This window comes from Danio rerio, chromosome 10, assembly GCF_049306965.1.
Source record: "Danio rerio strain Tuebingen ecotype United States chromosome 10, GRCz12tu, whole genome shotgun sequence".
NCBI lineage: Eukaryota > Metazoa > Chordata > Actinopteri > Cypriniformes > Danionidae > Danio > Danio rerio.
Window position 1 is genome coordinate 37,460,678 of NC_133185.1, and position 25,621 is coordinate 37,486,298.

At 35.0% G+C, this 25,621-nt stretch overlaps 2 protein-coding genes across 6 annotated transcripts in view; one reads left to right on the top strand and one right to left on the bottom strand.

Annotated features, from left to right (window-relative positions):
• uvrag (UV radiation resistance associated gene) overlaps positions 1 to 25,621 on the bottom strand; it is a 230,272-nt gene that overhangs the window by 197,032 nt on the left and 7,619 nt on the right. For 4 of the 5 annotated variants that reach the window (XR_012385850.1, XR_012385849.1, XM_005172655.4 and 1 more), the window contains exons 2-6: positions 20,032 to 20,149; positions 17,642 to 17,676; positions 4,254 to 4,415; positions 2,648 to 2,722; positions 2,391 to 2,476 (exon numbers count right to left, since the gene is read on the bottom strand). Coding sequence is in view for 3 of the 5 variants with exons in the window: in XM_005172655.4 (XP_005172712.1) it covers positions 2,391 to 2,476; positions 2,648 to 2,722; positions 4,254 to 4,415; positions 17,642 to 17,676; positions 20,032 to 20,149 (476 nt within the window). In the remaining 2 variants the exon portion in view is untranslated. 5 annotated transcript variants of the gene reach the window in all.
• On the top strand, positions 5,554 to 10,584 carry LOC137496547 (uncharacterized). The gene is made up of 3 exons (XM_068223866.2): positions 5,554 to 7,641; positions 8,260 to 8,427; positions 8,559 to 10,584. Exons 1-3 carry the CDS (start codon positions 7,557 to 7,559, stop codon positions 9,035 to 9,037), a joined length of 732 nt encoding a protein of 243 aa, XP_068079967.1. The 5' UTR covers positions 5,554 to 7,556; the 3' UTR covers positions 9,038 to 10,584.

Genomic DNA, 25,621 nt, shown 5'->3' on the forward strand with positions numbered 1-25,621 from the left:
TATAATTGCCTCTTATTGAATCATTGAATGCCTCCTCAATTGTTAGTCGCTTTAAAGCTGTTTTGTACTTCTGCGTTGAGTGATCGGTGTGACCCACGGCGCATGCCTGGCACATAGTCGTACATTTATACTATTGTGTGCTGTTTGTGTAGTTCTGCAATAACACTTCCGAAACGCTGGCTGGCAGTAGGTTTTAATGTTCCTCTGTGTCGAGTTTCTTCGCGGATGTTTTGTCTTTTCTGAATGCTATTTTAAAGTAGCTCAAACTCGCTCATTCTGAGGCAGGAACTGGCAGATGTGCAACAACTTTAATCATAAGGTAAACACAAAACTGGAGCTCCTTCACGGGACTGGATACTTGTAAACATGCGCTCCAGCAGGTTTGCGCGACTCATAACAACGTGTAGTTACTTTTTTTGAGAGGTGTCAGCGTCGGCATCAGTTACGACAAGGGGTATGCAACAGCGCCGAACCATATACTTGCACTTGACGCAAAATTAAAAATCAACCTTTAGACAAAAGCATGTGCTAAATGTAAATGTAGTTTGGTTACAGACACATTGATTTGACGAGATTTGTTTATGTGTGTGTGTGTGTGTGTGTGTGTGTGTGTGTGTGTGTGTGTCAAACAGAGACGGTATTGCTTCTGTTTATGTTCACTGAACAATGCTTTATGTGCACAAAAGCCTAAATGGAATCTCTCAAAGACAGCACGTTTATTCAAAAGACTACTTGATTTGTATTGATCTATTTCTTATTGATTTATTTGTTATCTTCTTAAAAATATTGTGATGCTTCAGAGTTTTGGGTGCACAGACCTTCAATGGAAGAACAGAAATATTTAAGTTTGATGAAGATACTAATATTTTCATTTCTGGTACAAAGACAATCCACATTCTTACGAGTAGCGATCAAAATGATGGTAAGTAAAGGACAGAAAAAATGCAGTTAATCAGTACTATGGAAATAGCATTTGTGTTGTAAATGTAAAAAATAAATAAATAATGAATAAACAAAGTAAAGATCATGCTACATGACCTTAGTTTTGAAAAAAGAAAATGGTAAAAATCAAAGACATTTCTTTATTTTTGCTGTATCAAAAATGTACAGTCCCAAACTGACACCATACTGAACCAAACTAAATTTCGTGAACCGTTACAACCCTAATAAAAGACTACATCTGTAGACCTCAAACTAAATGTAAAAAATAAGAACAAAAAGTCCTGGGGCCTCATGTACGATAACTTGCGTGGAAATCTTACTAAAACATTGCGTACGCACAAAGTTGTAAATGTGCGTACGCAGAAAAAAATTCTGAATCTCACGCATATTCTTTTGTACATCCGAATGAACGTGAAACTGAGCGCAACATGCACGAGCACAAAACCTCTCCCTGCCTCCTCCCCCGTATGAATATGCTAATGACTATGCTAATGGAAAAACCCAACGAAAAAGCAATGGCAAAAGCAAGCAAAAAGAGAAACTTTGAACAGAATGTGAAATGGAGGTGCTGCTTTCGGAGGTAGACCGGAGAAAAGCGGTGTTATTTGCAAGTTTGTTCTCCGGAATTAACAACAAAAGAAAAAAATAGAGTGGGAGAGTTTAGCTGATGCGGTTAACACAGTTGGGTCTGAACATCGCACTGAGTGCATTAACAAAAGAAATAGTGTGGTTTATATCTGTAAAATGTTGCAGTACCCTTAGCAGTCTCTGTGGCGCACCTCGTAAGACGCATGTCAACATGTATTGACACGTTCGAGCATAAACTCGGCTCGAATCCAGCGTCTGATGAACTCTTTCTTCTCTTTTTCCCCGCTACATATCAGATTTTGCCAACTATTTATCACGAGAAAGACAAGTAGGAATCATCAATAAGTTTGTGCATCATATTTTATTTGCACATTTATTGAATGGTAATGTTACTGATTCACGCATGCAAATTCATCTTCAGATGGCGACTTTATAGCAATGTGCGTGCAGTAGATAGCTCAGATTACATTGGGAAAACAGGCGACCGCTGCAAATTGTGCTTTAATGTTTAGCTGGTCAACTGTATGGTATGGAAACCTTACATACCTACTAGATGAACCCGTCTCATACAGCTGCCATTGCAAGGCTCAGACACTTTGTAGAGAAGAATTTAACACAACTGCCTCTAGGAGTCGCCAATGGAAATAAAACAGACACGCACAAAAAATGTGCGTACGCCAGCCAGAAAGCTGCCGTGAAGCTGCGCACATTCCCACGTTCAGTTCATTGTTAGTAAATCCAAATGTGAGCGATTCTGAGCGTGAAACCTGGCGTACGCAAAGTTTTTGTGCGTACGCAGCATTGATACATGAGGCCCCTGATCTCTACAGAATGTTATGTTTAAATGGAGTCTGTCTCACCTCAGCAAAGAGAAAACACTGTAGGAGTTTCTGACAGAGCTCTGGTCCACCTGAAGCAAACTGTTCTTCCTCCGGTCTGAACTCTCCTGTGGGAAAGAAAACAGGCCATGAGCTCCACAAAGTGTCTCTTCTTACAACATAAAGGATTCCACAGGAAACCCAGGAGATGCGAGCGAATTCGAGCTCTGATAGATGACGAGGTTTAGAAGATGGCTTGGAATTTATATTGGAGCTCTTCCCAAGAGTCTGAACAATACCTTCTGATCGAACTCAGCTGCATAGTAGCCATCGTTCAGTCCAAAGATGATCTCATTCGGATTTCTGGAGCGAATCTGAAGGCAAAGACACAGAGAGAAAAGAGAAAATGTCGAATGATGAGTTTGAACCTGAATTTTATCTTGATTTAGTGTTAAAGGGATAGTTCACCCAAAGATGTAAATTCCTCCACTTGTATCTAACATGTCTGATTTTCTTCCTTCTGCGGAACACAAAAGAAGATGCTTTGAAAAATGCTGAAAAGCAGCAGCCATTGACTTCCATAGCAAGGAAAAAGAAGACTCTGTGGAAGTCAAAGGCTGCTAGTTTCTGATTATCTAGTTTTGTGTTCAAGAGAAGAAGAAAATAAATCCATAAATGTTTAGAACAAACTGAGTGCGAATAAATGTTGAGGAAATTTTCATTTTTAGGAGAACCGTCTCTTTAAAAAGAAAGGTAGCAAAATAATTGCAAGACCAAAATCGAAAAACTGTTTTTAATTAACGTAATAAAGCCATAAAAACTGTTGTTTATATTTCAGAGTGCATTATGAAAGTGCTGGGCTGAACTCAATCCAGGTCAAAGAGCATAGAATCACCAAGAGGCGACACTCTAGTGTGATTTGGGAAACAGCCACTAGATGTTGTGGTGGCCATTTTGGAATGAAAACTCCAATAGAACAACAGCATATTATAAGTCTGTAAAAAAAAAAAAAAAAAAAAAAAGTGCTGATGATTGTGTTAGTAATTGTTGTATTGTCGTTTTTCAGGTTGTATCTCAGCTCTAATGCGCTTTTTAAATAAATAAAAAAAAAACAAAGCAGCTGCTTGCCATCGCAACAGCAATAAGATCCAATGGACAGCTGATCACTTTCCCTCCAATATGGTGGAATCCGGGGCTGTTGCTGGGCGCTGCTGTTGCAATGGAACGTTCTATTGAGTGTCGCCTCTTGGTAATTCTAAGCTCTTTGTTTAGGCCAAATAAAGATATTTTAAAAGTAAATAAAAGCACAAATTGTGAATTTCCATTCTTTCGTCATCATTATTTCTTAAAGAGAGGACAAAATGCTCCAATACATGTGATCTGAATGACACAGGTGACTTTTTCAATTACTCTGTTCCTCCCCTAGATGGAATATATAGCCATTCTGATGTGAACAAAGACTCTGTATAGTTTCACTGCAACTACTAAAAGGGAAAGTTCACACCAAAACTAAACCTTGTTTTTTAAAAACCTGTCACTATTGACATCCATAGTAGGAAAAACCAATACTATGGAAGTCAAAATTCTAATTTTACCAGTGAAAACAAATGGTCTAATAATGTTGTTGATGACAGATGACAAGCACATGTTCAAGTACACCATAATGACTGTACAAAATTTTGCATTTTAAGCAACAGTAGACCTACACATAGCCCTAATACTATTATAGTTGTTTTACCATATGTTTGAGAATTAACAATAATAGGCTAATCATATTAACTTTTATTTTACATTTACAGAATCGTGAGAAAATCGTGATCTTGATTAAACAAAAAAAAAATTAGTGATTCACATTTCTGCCAGAATCGTGCAGCCTTAATGCTGAATATTCGACTGCATATATACCTGCTGTCCTGTGAATCGGAGACCATCTAGGTTGACTTTCCACTCAATAAGCAGTTGGTAGTGTTCTTCTCTCCCACCCCATATTCTCACCACAAAACAAGAAACCGACGTGTCCAGGAGGTCTGGCAGCATGGCAAAATCTAAGCTCCGCCATGTTGGATTCTAAAAACACACAAATAACAAACAAACAACATTATGAATATGGGTACTTGTCCTTGGTGATACAATATTATCGCGATACTTGTGTTACGATATAATATTATCGCAATATTCTGGAAAATATTGCAACTAATTCAAGCCAGCCTCATTGGAAATATGTGCCTCATGATACAGTTTTGTGAAAATATGTTGCTCCAGTTATGCTTTGTTGAAGCTTCTGATGACAAATGCTCTAGAGGGCACTAGAGAATCTAAAACACGTTACTTTTGTTTCGTGTCATTAACATGACATTCTTGTACATTTCCATGTAAAGGTGGAGCTCTTCATACATATTGCATTTGAACTGACTAATCTAAACCCTAAACAAAGTGTTTTCAAAAGCAAACTCAAGAGAAAACTGCATCACAGCCATATAGTTTTACCATGATTTTGCATTGCTTTGCCGTTTTGCCGAACCATACTTCATTAGACTCGAAACTGAGAGCACTACATCTCAAGTACAACACCTTACAAGGTGAGCTACCAAGCAAACTGATCATTTTTTTTACTTTATTTCTATAAATTAAAACATTTTACAGAACAAAACATTCAATGACAGCAGCAATTCTTTAAAAAAAACGACAGAGAAAAAAAAGTAACACTAGATATAAATAATAACAAATTAAAAAAAACATACATACATACATACATACATACATACATACATGCATACATTATTTTAAATTTCAAAGGAGCTGGGAATACTATGTCCTGTTCACATACATAGTAACAGGTGCCCATCTATGTTTGAAAATATCCAATTTCAATTGAAGTTGAGCAGTCATATACTCCATTCTATATATTGATTCAAGTTTTCTGTGCACTGTACTATTGTTGGAGGTTGTGGTTTCATCCAATTAATAGTTATAGTCTTTCTTGCGCTCAGTAAAAGTATATGTAATATATATCTCTGGTTTTTACAATATACTGCACATTCTCTATCCCTTCAAGCAAGAAAAACAGGGGGGTAAAGGTAGATCTAACGGCATAATTTTTATTATCTCAATCTTTGCCCCTCGCCAAAATGCAAGTATCTTAAGACATTCATAAAATATATGTGCGTGATTACCTACATTCCTGCAACCCCTCCAGCACTCCTCTGACTCTGGACTGTTAGCATATTTTGACACCATCAATGGTGTTCTAAAAAAAACTATCTTTTGTTTTCCATTCAAACTCTTTCCAATTATGGCTATTGATCTCCTTATGAGATTCTGAACAAATGTGTTCCTAAATATCATTCTCATTTTTTTTTTTTATTAAGTTTGGATTCCCATTTCCGGAATTGAAACTTTTTTTTACTATTATTATCATCCTTTTACACTATTTTGTACCCGCCTGACAAAACTAAACATCCACGATCGATAAAGTGGAAATTCTTGTCTTGTTTTCCCGTTTTGTTGAGTGTGTGCCAGACCTGTCAGCACACCCACAGACAGCGTGCTTTACAGACACACAGAAACGCACCTTTCTGGCACTTAAAAAATTAGTCCAGCCGGGTTTTTAAATCTCCTAAAATGTTTCCTAAAATCCTAAAAGGATTCAGCCTTTGCTTTCTAGAGCTGTTGTTAGTCATATGCATTTTTGCATTACCTTTTTACTTTAGCTTGGCTTTGCAGCTGACTGCGGACGCAAGAGCAAGAGAAACATTTAACAATTCATTCTTTGATCTAAACGACTCTTTTCTAGATATTCATAGAACAAAATGACTGATCTAAACTGGATGCAAAAATATATGTACACCATTAGTAATGGTTAATCAAGGCATTCACCTTATTTAAATAATCTACACGTTATAATCTTGTAAATATTATAATTTTGACATATTGTCCTTTTTTTATTCCCTTTTCTGTCATTTATTTCTTATTTGCTGCATATTTTATTAAGTTGATGATGTCATTAGCCTATGTTACATAGGCTCTTTTATATAAATATTATGCATTCAAGTTTACTTTGAACTTGAGAGAGAGAAAAAGAAGCAGATTGTACCTGTCAGTGGCTCCTGAATAGCATAAGAGAAATAGTGGATGTCTTTTTTTTATTTCACCTGTCTTTTTTTACTTTAATATTGAAAACACAGTTAATAATTTCCTAACAAATGAAATTATTGTTCAAAATAAATTGTTTTATTTGTCGCATATAGTTAACTATTTTTGTGATGTGGGTAAATGCGTTTCAATCCATCTACCACCGCAAGTATATTTTCTACCTGTGGGAAGCACTGCAAATAAATGGACGATTTGCAACTGCAAATCATTTAAGCAGAAAAACTGAGCAACATTTTTATTAAAATTAAATTTTATTTACAAGTTTATTTCTATAGCGCTTTTACAATGTACATTTTGTCAAAGCAGCTTAACATACAAGTTCTAGTAAATTGAAACTGTGTCAGTCCAGTTTTCAGAGTTCAGTTTAGTTTAGTTCAATGTGGTTTAAATTTCACTGCTGAAAGTCCAAACACTGAAGAGCAAATCAAGCATCATGTGGTGCAAAAACAAGAATAACGATAATAATATGTTGTTTTTAATAGCAATAATACTTAAAGTATTATTTAAATAATTCAAGTATTGCTGACCCTAACTTTCGAAGTGTTGTATTGAAAATTGGATTTGGGTTTCACAAAACCTTTTTTTTTTGTCTTTTTTTGGTCAAATATATCAATTCCAATTAAGTATTTGTTTTAAAACCCAAAATAAAACAGTTTTTGTTGCTCATACAGGAATTTATTCAGCTGATTTCTGCTTTTATGTACTTTTCATGCATTCTCAGTCATTTCTCTTTAAAAGAAAACATTTCAGAGAAGTGTCTTGTAACCATGGTTACAGTAGATTGTTTATCGCATCATTTAGAACGCGTTCCAAGCTGTATGCAAAGCCACACCCTATTGTGTAGAGCTCAGTGCGTTTGTGGTATTGGTATTTAATAGTTGTAGTTGTGGTTTTGACTGATATTAACGTTAAATCGCAACTTGTTTAGCAATCCACGGTGCAAGACCGAGATTGTCAAACTTGTTTAGCAATCCACGGTGCAAGACCGAGATTGTCAATATTGTAAGACCAAGACTGCCAGCACAAAGTTTTCAACTGGAGAAGGATAGCCCAAGAATGGGGGAAATTAGGGAAAAGAAGTCATTTAAATTACCCTTTTCCCTGAAATCTAAAAGAGTGCAAATCCCGGACAACTGCCGTGGTGAGTCATATTTACACTGGAATTTGATTATTCAGGGGTTTCCCTGATTTAAGATTATTTAAGGCCACTTCTGTCCAGTTTTGGGCTGTGTAAGCTCATGGTAGACCTAAAATTGACAGACCTTAAAGGATTAGTTCACCCAAAAAGTTTAATTTTGTTATTAATTATTCTCCCTTGTGTAGTTCAAATCCCCTGGGACTTTCGTTAATCTTCTAGCCACAAATTAAGATATTTTATTAATTTTATTTTAGAATTCAAGATGTAATTCTCCCTGGTTCATACACAGTCATGAGAAGTTTAAAAAAAATCAGTGCATCTGCTAATATTAACAAGGACAACTATTAATAATGTATTAGTAAATGTAGAACTATGATTAATAAATGCTGTAAATGTACTCTTCTCTCTTATTTCATGTGAGGGAATACACTAACCGCTTAAACTTTTGACAGTGTAGTGAAACCATGGTGCATTTGTGATGATCATGGTACAGATTCAACAAAAATATTTTCTTTTTCTTTATTTCTTGTTTTTTTGTAATATTTAAATGCTTTTTTGTTCTATCTGAAGTATCAAATGTGTGGAAAAGTGTTTCAATTACAATCATTTCTCTTTTAACAGTTATTGAGGAGAAGGCTAAGAAAAGGAGCCGGCTGGGGTCTTTCCTCAAATCTCTAAAAAAACACCTCAGGATCTCCTGCCTCACCCCCAATAAAGTGGAAAAGATGGATGATGTAAAAGAGGAAGAGCCGAAACGGCTCCCTATCTTACTTGACATTGACTCTGATGGTAAATGAACATAAACATCAATATATCAGTCTATTATAATATTAATAAATTGTATTTTTTGCATTCCCCTAACACACATTTAACATAATGACTAAGTAAAATGTGTAACCACTTCATTTCTCTTTTAACAGATGACTTCCTGCACTCAACAAGTGAGCCTCATCTCATCATAGTAACTGCCATGATTCATAGAGAGCCTAGTGTGAAAGAGGATGGAGATCGAGAGGAGGAGGAGGAGATTAAAGAAGAGGGGTTGAAAGAGAAGAAGAAGAGAAGGAGAAGGAAAAGAGAGAAAGAGGAGGAGAAAATGGAGGAGACACTGATGAAAAAGGAGGAGGTGGAAGACAAGATTATGGAGGAGGAAAGGATTAAAGAGGACGATGAAAGGAAAGGGACAATGAAAATAGAGGAGAAGATGGAGGAGACAATGATGGAGAAGGAGGAGGATAATGGCAAGTTAAAGGAGGGGGAAAAGAAGCAAAGGAAAAGGAGAAGGAGCAGGAGGAAAGAGAAGAAAAATGAGGAGAAGGACATAAAAATGACTGAGATGGAAAAAGGAGGAGGTGATAAAAGAAACAGAAAAAAGAAAACAAGCAGCAGGATGAGATGATGGATGATGAGAAGGAGAAGGATGATGTGATGATGGAGGAGAACAAAGAAAAACAATAAAAAAAAACAAAAAAAATATTTTTGCCTGTTTGTTTTGCTTATCTGCTTGAACATCTGTTTAAATATGTACTCTTTTGTGTCTGGTGTTGAAAATTGTGAAAAAACGCAGTGTGTCTAAATTTAAGGTTGAATCTTTAGTATCTGATTAATATTACATTAGATACTGAAGATTAGACCTTAAATTTAAAGGCTTAACAAAGTGTTTTCAAAAGCAAATGCTAGAGAAAACTGCATCACAGCAATATAGTTTGACCATGATTTTGCATTGCTTTGCCGTTTTGTGGAACCATACTTCACTAGACTCGAAACTTGAGAGCTCTGCATCTCAAGTACAACACCTTACCAGGTGAGCTACCAAACAAACTGATCATGCCAGAAAACAATCATTTAAAATTTGGAATTTTTAATGAGCAAAAAGAGTCAGGACCTCGGTTTAACGTCTCACCCAAAGACAGGACTCACTGAGCAGTAGTGTCCCCTTCACTATAGAGGATTAGGCCTTAAATTTACTCAATTTACTTAAATTTACACGTGGGTGTGTTTGACCTGGGTTGGAGCTGAATTCTGCAAGTAGGTATCTCTCCAGAAACAGGGTTGGTGACCCCTCCTATAGACGAATAAATTTTTATAGGATGTATACTTCATTAACTAAAAGGCCAACATATACTCCATGCCTTTCTCTGATTTTATGTCTTTTAATTTCCTATTAAACATCTGAAAATGATTTTTCACTGATGTTTTTTTATAGCTCTGTGTTGGGAGTGGAAGTAGAGACATGTAAACACAATGTATTAAACTATTACCGCTGTGAATTTTGAAAAACAATCTTAAATGTTGTATTCACAATGCTGCCATCTTTATTTTATAACTTTCTCAATGCTGAAAGTGATCTGCTCACTAAAAGGACAAAAAATAAAATCAACATCATTTACTGTAATACTGTATAATACAATATTGGCATCACTGTATCGATATTACATTGATGCAGAAATCATCCCATCACTGGTGTATTAATATTTTTCCTCACCCTACTTTGTAAGCAATACTAAGTGAAGATCTTTTAGCACTAAAATGTATCAAAACCCACAAATTCTGACAATCATGACAGCAGGGAAACATATCGGTTTTATTAATAATCTATGAGCGTGGCCTGTAAGCATTGTCAATGATGCAGCAAAACCAAGCCAAGCTTTTAAAATTTCTGTCAGCAGAAGCAGTCTGGAGGCTAAAGAGGCTCTTCCTCCAAAAGGATGTGCAGCTGACAAAACTATTATCACAGCGACTAGGTCAGCAGAAAATACATACAAAACATGACCACCAAGAGAATAAATGAAGGAATGATCACATGACAGACAGACAGACAGACAGACACACACACACACACACACACACACACACACACACACACACACACACACACACACACACACAAAAAGGTATAGATGGACAGGAAGCCGTGGAAGGGGGAAAGACTGAGGTTGAATAAATTTTTTTTGACAGAACTGTAATGGGATGTAATATAATGCAAAGTCAAAAAGTTTCTTATTTGAGAGTATCAAAAAACAACATGTATTTTAAATCAACTAACAAAAAATATTAGAAATTGTATTTATGTCCTTAGTGCCATTTAATGGAGAAAAGATTGAACACTTTTAAACAAAATATAGTTTGAATAAATAACTTCTAATAACCATTTTCTTTCGCCTTTCACATGATGATAGTATATAAAAATATTTTAGTTACTTTGTAAGATTCTAGTATTCAGGTGAAAGTGCAATTTAATATAAAGATACTAATATATTATACATGTACTTTTTATACCAGCTAAACTAAGAGAAATAATCTTTTCTCCACAATGAAAATATAATAGCTAATACTGGGGGGGAAAATTGCTAGATTACACATCACTTAAGAATAGGCATGGGATGATAACCATTTTCAAAGTATACCGTGGTATGGAAAAGTCAAGGTTTTAAAACAGTCAACATTTTCAGCTATACCGTTACTAAGTTACGTGTAAGATTTTTTATTAAAGGTTTTTTTTTTTTTTTTTCATTTTTTAGGACAACAGTATCTCCATCAGAAAAGATATCCAAAAATGCCATTTGAAATAAATAAAAAAATCTGTGTTTTTGAAATAAATGAAGATGGCAGAAGTCAATCATTCAAATGAATTATTTAGCCTGACATTTTTACTGCTCCAAAATCTTTTAAATGTTTCTCAAAATAAAATATATTGTGTTCAAAGGGGAAAAAAGGTTTTGTTTTTTACCCAGTCGTGACTCATGGTGCCGGCCTTGCGCGTGTTTGTGTAGCTCTGCAATAACACTTCCAAAACGCTAATTGGCAGTAGGTTTTAATGTTCCTCTTTGTCAAGTTAACTCATGGGTGTTTTGTTTTTTCTGAATGCTACATGTAGTTAAAACTTGCTCATGTAGAGGCAGGAACCGGCGGACGTGCAGCAACTTTAATCATAAAGCTCCTTCACAGGACTCAACACTTGTAAACACTCGCTCCATAAAGCATGCTTCTCTCAGCACCAGCCACGCTTGTAATCGCTACCAAGCCAACCAATAACAGAGCTTGCACTACACGTCATTGCGAAGTGTAGTTATGTTTGAGAGGTGACTGTCAGCATTGGCATCAGCCACAGTGAGGGGTATGTGACCGCATGAATGCTGCGTCGGAACAACGGTGTGCGCTTGACGCAGAAGTATAAATCAGCAAACTAAAGGTAAGAGGGGCTCAGTTAAGGGAATTTTCAAAATAACGTCAACAGAGAAGGACCACTACTCCAAATGTGAAAGATTTTTGTTGAAGATTACCAAAAAAAAAAGTTTTATTTTACCTAAATAACAACAACAATGTAAGCTAGTAAAATAAGTGAAGTTTATTTCTAAACTAATTTAGAGAGGATCATGTGCTTATGATTGTTTGCATCTGGCTCCACATTATGCAATCGATGATTTACCAATCAAACGATTCCTAAGCCACTATAAATGCCCTAGGTCAGGGGTTCCCAAACTTTTCAGCCCGCGACCCCTAAAATGACAATGGCAGTAAATCGCGACCCCCAATATCCTCTGAGGTGGTTATAAATATAGAAACCTTGCATGCAATGGCGCGCACACACCAACAGACCGAAGTCTATTCTTTGTTTAATTTTCAGTCAGTGCTGTAAATGTGCCAGAAAGTTTAACCTGGTATTATAAAATCAATCTGCTGCATCTGACGCTATTGCTGTGTCTTTAATGTAATGTATTTACCCCAGGGGTTGCAGTCCAATAGAACTAGTAACTATACGCTACTATAGTAACTATATAGTATAACTATAATCAACTTGGGTTTAATAAAAATAAATAGATTTTTGGAAATCACCAGGAGATCCCCCATCCATTGTCCTGCGACCCCTCGGGGGGTCCCGACCCCCACTTTGAGAACCACTGCCTTAGGTTTCATCCCACAGTCATCTTCGTTTTGAAGAATTCCCCCTTTCCAACCCTACTCCTCCTCCTTTCCTAGATGGGTGGCACGGTCCCCAGAGGTTAGCACTGTTGCCTCACAGCAAGAACCTCTTTGGTTCTAGTCATTACCAAGCCAGCCAACGTTTCAGTGAGGAGTTTCCACGTTCTCCCTCGTGCTCGCATAGGTTTCCCCCGGTTTCTACCCACCATCCAAAAACATGCAACATAAGTTAACTGACTAATCCAAGTCGGCACCATAGACATGCACTTGGTAAGTAGTTATCTCTTAAGAGCAATAACTATCTGTTCATTCCTACAGCAAAGGAGTTCCTGAGTTCTACCTGAGCTCAAACTCCCCTCTTGCCTTGCATTGGGAAAGAGCCCCAGGGTCGAGGATCTAATGAGCTCAGGGCTCTCTGCTGGTACAGCAATACAAACAAGTTTTATAATCAATCATCTGTTAAGCATGAACTCTTGAAACCTTGTGCATTTTGATTCCACACTGAACTTTCGCAATAAGCCATTTTGAGTGATGATGGTGCAAATAAATCAAAACTTTAAAGGAATAGTTCACATAAAAATATAGATTCTGCCATCATTTATGCATCCTTTACTTGTTCCATAGTTTCTTTATTCTGCTGAACACAAAAGAAGCTACTTTGAAGAATGCTGGTTGATGACAACTTTTTGCACTACTTTTTACTAAACCAGCACTTTTTTAAAGATCTTTTTTTTGTTTAAATCCACATAATGTAATATTTAATTGCAATAATAATAAGTGAGTATAGTCCAAATAATACAGATATTTCTTTTGACAGTTTTAAAGTATAATGAGAAAAATGAGAAAGAAAAAATAAACCATAAATAATAATAACAATAATAATAATAATAATTATTATTATTATTATTATTATTTATTATTATTATTATTATTATTATTATTATTATTATTATTATTATTATTATTATTATTATTATTATTATTATTATAAATAAATAAATAAATAAATAAATAAATAAATAAATAAATAAATAAATGAGAGGGCAAATAAAAAAATAACAAATTAATGCAGAATATCAAATAAAGCAGATGTTTTATAAGTTGTCACCGCTTTCTTGTTAGGGTACTCAAATGTTATTAAAGTACAGTTCCGATTCTCGCTTAAAAATACAAAATTTGGTTTACATTGAGTATGTTTACACGCATGTATAAAAAAACTAAAACGTTCCAATATTCTCAAAGTAATGGTGAAGCAACTTTCATTTTTGGTTGAACTATACCTTTAAATTGACTCAAACTCTAAGGTACAGTGTAAAACCTCACAAATAGGCTGTTTGTACAACTATGATCCGTTTTGCTCTAATGACCTTGGGGACAAGCAGGGACTGTATATAAACAAAGAAACAGACCACCAGCTATGCTATTATGCTGAATTAAATAATCATTGATTTGTCAATTGAATAATACTGCATTCAACAACTGCACTCTATGCAGCCCTTCCTACTCGGTAAACACACACACAGAACACACACAGTCCCCCAGCTATAAAAAGTGTCTTTGAGGGTGTGTCAATTCATGTGCAAACACACCAAAAGACATAGTATTCATTGCCAATGACATTTACAAGTCATCACTGTCATCATTAAAATGGCTGAACAGCAGACTATAATGAAGCCTTTAATTGTGCCTATACAAATCTCATTACTGATGATGATCATATTCTTTTATGTGTTATGTTTATTCTCTTCACACTTGAGCAAAGTGTCAATGTTTTTCAGCAGAATTACAGGCTTGGACAGAGTGACCACATGCTCATTAAATCCTTTTCCAAAAGTCAATGAAGACAGTCACATCTGTTTAAGCGCCTCCGAGGCCTTCCTCAAATGACAGGATTGTTTCAAAAAAAAAAAGTATAAGTTTGACAATATGATTCCAAACATAACATTTAGGAAAGCTTTTTTTTAATCAGTATATGACACACAGTGCATTTTCAGGCATATGTGCTGCAGATGAACACCTGGGGGCTGTTTCATAAAAATTGATTGGAAAAGTGGAGATTAAAGTTTAAAGCTTGACAAGAAAGAGCCGAACTAAACATCCACGCTTGAATTGGTTCCAAAACAGCAAGTTAAGTTCAGTTTAAATAATCTCAATAACTGCTCGTGCACGTTACTGTCGTGAAACCTTTGACACTTTTTTTTCCACCGCATGGGAAAATATGTATATTTAATATTAAAGTAAGGCTACAGCTTGGCCCACATCTATCTGCAGATTAGTTCACTCAGGGTTTGATTCTTTAAAGTCAATCTTTAAGAAATGTAGCCTACTTCCTTATATCAGTCGCTGCTTTCTTAATATTATTTCCTATATAAACTTTGTAATTCATATTACTACACGTATAGCTAAGAACACCTCTCACAAATCTCTCTTTTAAATTAATATTTTCTAAAGGATGCCTTATAATAATATGTTTGTGCATATATATTAGATTATTCAGTACCAAATCAAAATTTGGAACAAATCTAACAAAAAAATAAACTAAACATCATAGTCCAAAAATTTGTACACTCAAATTAATATGTTGAGAGAAAATACTACATAAAATTTTAGAAAACAAGCAAAAAAAAATCTACAGAAATATAAAAAAAACTTATTTAGTTGAAATGTTGTAATTGTTTTGTTTGCAATAACTTGTTAGATTTTAAACGTATATATCGTTCTGTTCTTAAAGATGTTTGGTGTATACATATTTACTATTAATTACATTAGACTATAAAATTTTACTCATTATTAAAAGGTAAAGTAAATAAAATGACATCAAATTACGGCAGGTGAATGTTAACATTACCTTGCTTAAGCTTGAGAGTTAACCTACCTCGGACCAGGCTAGTTTCCCAGCATAAGTTGCCAGAGTAACTGAGTTTGAACTTCTATTAAATTTGATTTATGAAACCAAATCCGCCATTAATGAACCTGACTGACTAAAATAAGCCTGGCTTTTTCTCTAAGCTTGGTTTATGGAACAGGCCTCTGATGCTTTTGGTTGAGGGGAAAAAACAGAAAAAGTATTTCATTTTGACATACATTAACAGGTCTGTTCCTTCATACACTAAAACATGTCTGTTTATTAACAGTTTCTGTATTTTGTGGTTCACACATTGTGAATTGAGTTACGGGATCTCTGTGCTGAAGACTTTTGATGTTGAAAATTCATCTCTTTGGTTTAACCAAGGGATTTTTATTGACATTTAAGTGGTTTGAAATAATATAATGTATATATAATCTAGAGAGAAAGAAGTCTGTAAAATAACAGAAAATGTACTGACAGTTTATTACAAGGTTTTTGTAGCGTAATTTATAACACCAACACAGACAACGGCTGTTTCTCAATTCCAATAACGCAGAGAATGAATGGACTAGTGTTCTTGTGAAGATCGGTCTTGCCAGGTCACCTCAGAAGAACGAACTCGGGAGACCGCGAGAACAGAGAACACGTCCTGTGCAAAATGAGATGCTGCGTTCTTCTCGATAGTCACGTGACCTTCACACAAATTATTTAAACATTACAGCATTCATACAACGATTTATTGTTTTCCCCTTTTCACAATATATACTATCCATAAAGACTTTACAAATATACGTTGCACAATACAAATAAAACAGATTTTACTACAAATTTCAGCAAATAAACACCCTAAATGTGTTTATGCCTTCATTAAGATTCTTGTGGTAATGATTACTTTCACTGTTTCATTTAGGGAAACTCCTGAGGTAGATAATAAATTATAAATTTATATAAAATGCTGCGCTTCCCACCTCCAGTCGCAACGACTTCTGGGACTTCTAAAGCGAGTTTGGTGCTCAAGTCTGCATCTAAGCATCCTCGATATCAAGAACACATGCAGGAACTTTCAATTGTCCTCTGTTCTTGCGGTCTTGAGTATTGGAACTGAACTTTGGCAGTTAATGATGACATTACACAAAGACAAAATGACGTACAATTGCTAAAGAACGCATACTGAGAAACAGCCAATATATCCCTTTAAAGTAGTGTTTCTCAACCACGTTCTCAGAGCACCACCAGCTCTGCTGTGCACATTTTCCATGCCTCCTTAACCAAACACACCTGATTCAGATTATCAGCTAATTAGTGAAGACTAAAAGTTCTGTGACAGACAAAGAAGACATCCAAAACATGAAGTGTTGGTGGCCCTTCAGGGACATGGTTGAGAAACACTGATTTAACCTATTACAAAAGTATTTTTTTCAAACATTTCAAGGTTAAAAGTTGTTGAAACAAAGATCCTGTAGTGCAAAAAGCAAAAGCGTAAATAAACAGGGAAAAATAAAATAAAAACATAAATCTCAAAATATTGAAAAATGTTAATTTACAGTTGTTTTTTATTGTGCAAGTCATCCATTTAACACAATTAACAGTCATATTCTGGCTGTAGAGGATATTAAAATGGTACCTTTTGAGGTTGGCATCAACATCTTAATTTGAAATGTGTCATTTCTGCACTACAAACACTCAAAATAATTTAAAATCTACAACAAACGAAGTGAGTTTGTGTTAAAATTAAGAGAGAAAACATCGAAAATTGATTTTGCTTTGAAACCAAACATCAGATTTTAGGCAGCAAAGTTTAGTCATTAGGGGAAGAGATATTTTTTGTGGTTAATCAAATACTTTCAATGATTCATGAAGCAATCCATTCAAATGTGTTTTTAAGTCAAAAAGCTCAAAAAAAGTACACCAATTTTCAGGATTGTGCAATTGTGATCAATTTTAAACTCAATTGTAAAACCAGATAACAGGCCTTTTCTTAAATCACTGTTGTTTCTGCTAATATCACCCACACGTATTAACAAAAAAAAAAAACTAAAAATATCTATTATTACAGCAGAAAATGAAGAGGAGACAATATTGATGCTCCACAATAACAATAACATGTGCTTTAACATACATTCTGTTCTACACCATGCTATTATGCTATTGATTTACTGTGTTCAGTCTTTCATTTCACATTGTGGAATATAACAAAAGCAGTAAATCACAGATGGAAGCAAAAGCACTCACCAATGAGTCTCGGATGACTTCACTCTTGTAAAAATCTGAATGAGGAAAAAAAGACACTGTTAAATATTAGGGTTCTGATTTTTATTTCTTCAAAAGTTAAAGGCACAGCATAAAGCCCCACAAAACGTCCATTCCAAATAAGCACTGTTCATTTCATCTTTATACTTAGAGCAAACTGCAAAAACATGTACAGTGAAATCCACTAAATATAAATCAGTACTGTATTATAAAGTAAACTGTTCACAAAAACAATATTAATTACTGTGCACCATTAAATGAATATACTATAACAATTTATTTAATAGCTGTAAAAGTCTAAAATAATAAATAATTCTGCCTATGGGCTTCAAAAACTCCAACCTGCAGTTACCCCTTCCATAATGGAAGGGGAAATAAATAACGTGAAGTCTAAATTTAGAAAATGTATTTTAAAAGAGTTTGCAAACATCTTATGGTTAGCTTTTTTTTTTAAAGTTTAAAGTTACTTAAAAAAATGGAATAAACTCGAATGCCCCCCATTTTAAAACTTCTCTACTGAAAGGTACAGAATGATTAGGCACAGCTCACTTCAGTTCAGTTTTGCTGGGCTTGTTTTGCATTTAAATAGCAGTTCAGTACTGCTTAAAGTACTGTAGGTGGGATTATCGGTAGACCCATCTCATAATAATCAATATATCGATTTATCGCACAACATATAGACATGACCTCAATCATTTTTGATGATGCTAGAATTAGTGTTTATATATAGACGATAAATATTGCAACACTTAAGATGATTGTGCAACATCTTTATGTCTATTGGAGGTATCAGTGTCAGTACGGTAAAAAAACACTATAGTATTTACTATAAATTACTCAAGTATATTTTCATGTGGGTGCCTGACAACTGAAAATTGATCTAGCTGCAGATATCGCAGCTTCTGTAACTTTTTACCTTTCACTTTTTTGTTAACATTTATTATTATTTATTTATTTAGGATATGCGTTTTTACATTCCGAATCCCTAATTATTAAATTATTAAAATGACTATAATTAAATGAAATATTTTTTCAGAAAAAAATACAGGCATGTGAACAGCCTAGGACAAAAAAGAAGGAAGACGAGACCTGAATGTCAGGACAGATCCACACCGCCACTAGATGGCGTCACTAACTTGGTTAGCTCTCTTGTGTCCAAAAAAATATACATTTCACGTTAATTTAGTCGACTCTTTATTCCACGTGATAAATAAACTACTAGTCAGTCAACAATTCGAACTGTAAATATAGAAAGTCCAGTTGAATTGAGCAGCCTAAAATGCTTTAACATTCCACCCTGAAAAATATATCATGCATCGTTAAAGAGTTTATCACTTTCCTTTTCCTTTAGCGTAGTCCCTGCTTTTTAATAGGTTTAATTATAAAATAGAGTTTTATAAATTGGTATTACAATTTCATGACAATTTCAGATATCACATTTCAGGTGCTCGGGTTTATTGAATAAATGAAGAAAACAGAACAGGTGACTTGCAGAGGATAATAACAAAAGTGCGCCCTGGCTTTATTTATAAAGTACATAGAGCACACGTGGTCGTGACATGCAAAGCGATCGCATTTAAATCGATTTCATATAGTTGCATATTGTCTGCGGCTTCATCATATGCGCACATTATAGGACTACACAATATCATTATACCTAAATGACGACTGGAATGAAGCAGTTAATGCTCCTTCTTGTGCACAATGATAACCAACGAAGATGCCAACCATCAATGAGGTCTCTTTCTGACATTCCCCTCCACCCCCACCCCTCAAAAAAAAATTTTTTATTTACGCAAATTACAGGGGTCACCCCATTGAGAATCACATCCCTGAGTGGCATAAAATGACTCTAAAAAGAAAATATAATTTATCGCAATATTTTTTGGTGCAATATATCTAGATATCATGAACTAATTATCGGTATACTGGCATGGCATTCTCGCAAACACAACATGAACATACTCATGACGCAAGCCAACTATTAATGCAAACCAACAATACAGCACTGGCTGCTGTTGACCAATTAAATATAGCGGGTTTGTTGTCTTGTAAAATGTAAACACTAAGGCAGAATCAAAACACTGCACTGTTTGTTTGAGTGAATCGACCAGCCCAACAACAGCTATGTTACCATGCAAAAGTAACTGAATATTTTTCAATGCTGTCTTCCATTGGTCATTCAAGAAAATGGCTCCACCTCCAAACTACAGGTTGGTAGGGTGAGTTTGGAGGCGGAGCCATTTCCTTGAATGATTAATGGAAGACAGTGTTTAAAAATATTCAGTTACTTTTGCATGAGGTCACAGATCACTGACACTGAAACGTTAAGCACTAAATTATTGGAACAATCAGAGAGTGGCATCAGTCACCTCGTGATATCTGATCATCCTGGCAGAGGTGGAGGGTGAAGTAAGTGTCAAGCAGAGGAGAGCCATTCTTGTTCACAATGTTACGGGCTGCTATGCTCCGCAAGTGACGCAAACGCCTCTGTTGGGACAAAGGAAAGAAACAGGATTAGTGAGAGATGGTAAAAAAGATGATTTAATGCTTTAAACATTTGCTCTTAAAAGCGAAGTATGAACAGGCCTACATATGCAAATCAGGCACTTTCAGCCAATCCTAAGTAAGAAAAACCTCGAGTAAAATTTTATATTCAGAAGCAATGCGTTTAGGATGTTTTGTTTTAGATTTTTTTTCAAATTATGAGATCATGCGTATCATAAAATCCGAAAGAGTGTTTTGTAGTTCTCTACTTTACAACTGACAGTGAACGAGAGCAGACACAAAACATTATTGTGAGTCTCACATCATTATAAAGCCAAGTCCTCCTGACTGAAACATGACATCACACATGCTGCACATCGGGCACAAATCCACCACTCTGAAGAAGCCCAGGGAAAATAGTTGCTGGAATAGGGTGGAAATGTTTACTGTTTTCATGTTTATCAGTTAGTCTTCATTCATTATCATGCAAAGATATTTCACAAATGAATTGGTTTAGCATTTACATCGTTGACCATGTCACGTGGGGTGCACTTGACCTAAAACTTTCTATACAGTCTGGATGAACCAAAAGTTGCTAAAACTTTCAGTATGTTGATGTACTTCCAACTGAAATGGAATATTGCCTACTGGGAGGGGCTTTCTTTTTGCACATCATTCCCTCATAGCAAACTAACAGTAAGAGAAGCGTTGTTCAGAAAATAGTGGCTGAAGCAGTCAAACTGATGTCAGCAGGGAAGGATCACTACTACAAATGCAAAAGGACATGGTCAGATTTTGATTGAAGATTACCAATAACAAACATTGTATTTCAGTGGATTTAGTCACTTTAATGTTAGATTGTTTACCTAAAGAAAAACAATGAGCGCTAGAAAAATAAAAGTTGTTCATTTAGATTTCACACAGACTTTAAGGCAAATGCTTTTGCAGGTTTTTAAGATGACAGTTCACCAAAAAAGGTAAATGTGTAGTTAATCCAACATCCTCAGTCAGGTCATCCAAGATGTTTTCTTAAACATACTATTAAAGAAGATTTTTAAATGGTGCAGTAGGTACGATTGACACCCAGTGATCAAACTAGGTATTGCACTGCAAAATCAAAACACTTTTTCAACCAGCCCCTTCTCAAATGCAGGTTGCCAGATTGACGACACCAACAAGAGTGAGCGTGCCTGACTATACAGCCTACACCGTATTTTACTACAAGCGATGACACACAATAAGAGATTTTGTTTTTATATTGATGCAGTCATGCCTTTATGACTGAAATGAAAAGCAGTTTTTTTTTCCACCAAGGTAACCCAGTGTGATGAATTATAATTGGGTAAACTGGCAGTGTGCGGGTTATAAAGACCAAAACAAAGACAGACATTCCAACACTGATCCAGATAAACAAATTTGTTCACTTAGGACGTTTCTTAAATATCGCCAAACATTATGGTATTTCTATGATTTAGAAGTAGGCCTGCACGATTGATGAGTTTTAAACCAAAAAACTTAATTAAACTTAATTGACCTGTTACATCAGAAGCGAGTTTTCTTCACCGTATCTATCAAGGATCAACCATGTTTAACGCACATTAAAGACCATAACCGCGGCCGTTTATCTGTATCCACGTCACTCATCAGTAAATAACGACAGCTGTAGGAGACAAATCAGAGCCATTTTTGTTGAGTGCGGGAACACAATGACCAATCCCAGGTGTATAAAAACTTGCTTGACAACACCCAAAAGGCAAGCGGGATAATATTTACTTTAATTTATTTGTTATAACTGCTTATGTTGTTCTATGCATGTAGTTTTGTTTTGTTTGATACATTGAAAAGAGTGTATTCTTTGAGCAGGTAAAATTTAAAGTGCAGTTCATTTATCTGACTGCTTGTATTTAAAGACAAAAGTGTATTACAAATAATAATATATAAATATATTTCTAAAATTGTGCATTTTAATACAAGAATTTGTGTGCTGTGAAATCTAAAAAAATTGTATATGAAAAGCATTGTCAGTGCACCGTAAATGTCATGAAATCAATATGAAAAATGCAACCCAATCTAAATGTAAAGGTTTTATTTATTCAATCAAATAAATGATATTTATAAAATCTTGAAAAATTGATTGAGTTTAAAATACTGTAGTTGGACAAAAGAAATATAGCATGCCATTTTGCAATATAATTTTGTATATTTTGTCAATACCGTTTTTGTTTATTTAATTACAATTTAATCTTATTTACAATTTTTTTTCTCATGTGTGTCAGAATTGAAATTACATGTATGACAGATATTATCTTCTTAATGTAATTTTCTGACATGTTTTTGCATTAAAAATGTTCAATAAAAATATATTTGGAAAAAAAAAGAAAGAACTAGTTATTTTCTTAATTTGTCATGACAACTTACAACTATATTGGAAAGAAAGGCCAAACATAAATTGTTTATTTAAAACCATTTATGCTTGGTCTTTCTTTGATGTTAATAAAACCACCACATCAAATCTGCAACTCATTTAAAATGTATTATAGTAAATCACATCTCGCAATTTTGATCAGATAAATTGCAATTAGATTTTTTCTCTAAATTGTGCAGCCCTATTTAGAAGAGTCAAAAACTTACATACAGCACCTATACATAAGGTTATGGATCAGCAAGACTTTGAAAGTGACTACGTGAGCAATCCAAATTAAATCACAAAACGATTAATCAAAAGCTGCGATTGCCATGTTCATCTGTATATGGTTGCGTGATCAGTAGTAAATGTCCAAAGGATGCTCTCATTTGCAGAAACTCCAAACAACCAAAAAGAAACACAGGAAATCCCCATAGTGATTGTTGAATAAACATAAGATTTAACTGCTTTTATTGATTCAGCTTGACTACTAATCACACAACTATGAAAAAATATATATTTCAAACACTAAACTAAAATAATAAAGTAAAAACATGTTTTAAATGTGGTGTTTTCACATGCTTTCAGATGTAGCAGCAAAACAGACTCTTAGTTAACGAAGAATCTTTGGAAACAGCTGTCATTATTGCAAAAAAAATTATATTTCATCATTGACTGATTAAATAAGCTGCAATTATGAATACAATACTGCATAGCTTGTCATTAAACTACGAATCCTTGTAGCAAATGATGCTCCATTTGGAAGAAAGTGCTAGCGACTTCCTGCTGATAACAGAACTGGATTTACTGACAAAATGCGCGACATTCATTAATTTTCTTTCGGCTTAGTCCCTATTAATCATGGGTCACCACAGCGTAATGAACCACCAACTATGCAAATGTTTTAAGCTGTGGATACCCTTCCAGCCGGAACCCAGTACTGGGTACACTCTCACTTTCACACAACTTATACACTATGGTCAATTTAGTTTATCCAATTCACCTATACTGCATGTCTTTGGACACAGAAAGGACATGCAAACTCCACACAGAAATGTCAACTGGCCCAGCCGGGACTCAAACCAGCGACATTCTTGCTGTGAGGCGACAGTGCTAACCACTGAGCCACCGTGCCACCAAAATGCACAAGAATTACCTTAAATTAATCGCAGTTGTTTTAAGTCAGTATACAAACAATCACAGTAAATACATTTACTATCAATGGCTACTTGTGGCTCCTGAAGATACACTGAGGTCTTATGAAGAGAAAGAAACCAAAGCCTGTGCAAGAAACCCATTGACTTATTGAAATAAATAAATGCAGAAATAGCAACTCTCTAGAACATGGGATGGAGAGAAGCCAGATTTAAGGTACAAAGCCACCGCCGTTTCAATGAAACACTTCATCTACAAGACTTCAGCACACTAAAGTCTTCACCTGACCAGCTTTCATCACGACCAGCCACAGAGTTTCCAGCGCCGCCCGTGAGGCATTAATTAAATACTAAATCTAAGTCATGGGATGCCCCACAGGATTATTGAAGAAGCAGAAACAACACCACACTTTGTTCAGTTTTCCCCCCACTTCTGTCTCGTTTCAGGCAAACAAAACCACTCAGTGGAACATTCAGAGTATAATTCAGTCCCACAGAGATTGAGTAGTGAAGTTTAGTAGGTTAACAGGCTACTTAACTAGCACAGGAACAAAGCACAGATAACATATGATAAATTATCCCTCATTAGACATTTCAAACAACTAAATGAAGCCAAAACACCAAATCAAGCATGAATTCACCCTTAAGTCAATGAATCAGATCACTCTGAACTAAAAACAAAATATTTCTTCTTTCTTTAATGCAAATGAATGGCATTTATTGGTTAGCTAGAGGTCATCTATGGTCCATAATCCTCCACTCATAAAAGTAGAGTGTCACAAGTGACTGCCAAAGAAACCGCTGTCATAATCATTTCCAGTAAAATAATTCAGACAGGTGTTACAAGCTCCGTCAAGCACATGTCATGTGATGATGGGGACTTCACATTTGGTTTCACATCTCAGCTTTTTTTTTTTTTTTTTTTGGTAATGGCACCTTCTATTTTTACCAGAAGCAGAACAGAATATTAGCATCATGACAACTAAAAAAAAATCACATCTATAAAATCTAAAGTGGAGCTTTGATGGCTTTCAGCTCAAGTCTAGCTCAAGGTTTGAAACAGACTGTAGTTAATCTGCAGCGTAAGATCGGAGCTGATCCATTGGCCACACAGTTAGGTAGGCATGTGACCTTAGGATAGACTGCAAAGATTAACCATTACAAATGAAAGTTTGTCATACACTTAAAAAATGTGCTGCTTGGTCAAAGTACTTATTTATAATGAGCTGGATAAATCACAATATTTGCAAGTTTTTGGGACAACTTAATTGTTTTATGTTCAATCCACTTAAATTTGTCAGAACATTTAAGTTAACTTAATCAATTTTTGTTTGAATGAATGAATTGTGTGGAAGTGGAAGCTTATTTTTTTTACAGTGTATACTTATTGAACCCCAATTCCACCACAGGATCTGACATTTAACAATCGCCCTGAAACTATATCACAATTTTGTTTTATTTTCCATTTAGCATAAAACCACATGAAACCAGCTTAGCATACGGATATTCCAAGCATTTTGACAGCACCTGTGTTACGATAATAAACTGCAGAAGTACATGGCTATTTTGTCAAAATACAGTACATAGTAGGGCTGTGCAATATAGACAACATTAAAAGACTATCATTTAGGCATAGGACGATAACCATTTAATGTATACCACGGTTTGGAAAAGTCAAGGTTTTAAAACCGCCAACACTTTCTGTAATACCATTCATAAGGTATGTGTAAGATTTTTTTATTTACTTTTTTTTTTTTTAAGGACAACAGTATCTCTAGCCGAAAAGATATCCAAAGATGACGTTTTAAATTGTAAAGAAATCAGTGTTTTTAAAAACTAATGAACACAGCAGAAGTCAATGATTCATTTTCATTATTCAGCCTGACACCTATACTGCTCCAAAATGTTTTAAATGTT

What these genes read in the sequence shown, in the direction of transcription:
- LOC137496547 (XM_068223866.2), top strand. Translation starts at nt 7,557, where the DNA reads ATGGGGGAAATTAGGGAAAAGAAGTCATTTAAATTACCCTTTTCCCTG. An exon ending in AATCCCGGACAACTGCCGTG is followed by an intron (nt 7,642 to 8,259) that starts GTGAGTCATATT and finishes CTCTTTTAACAG; the next exon opens with TTATTGAGGAGAAGGCTAAG. An exon ending in ACTTGACATTGACTCTGATG is followed by an intron (nt 8,428 to 8,558) that starts GTAAATGAACAT and finishes CTCTTTTAACAG; the next exon opens with ATGACTTCCTGCACTCAACA.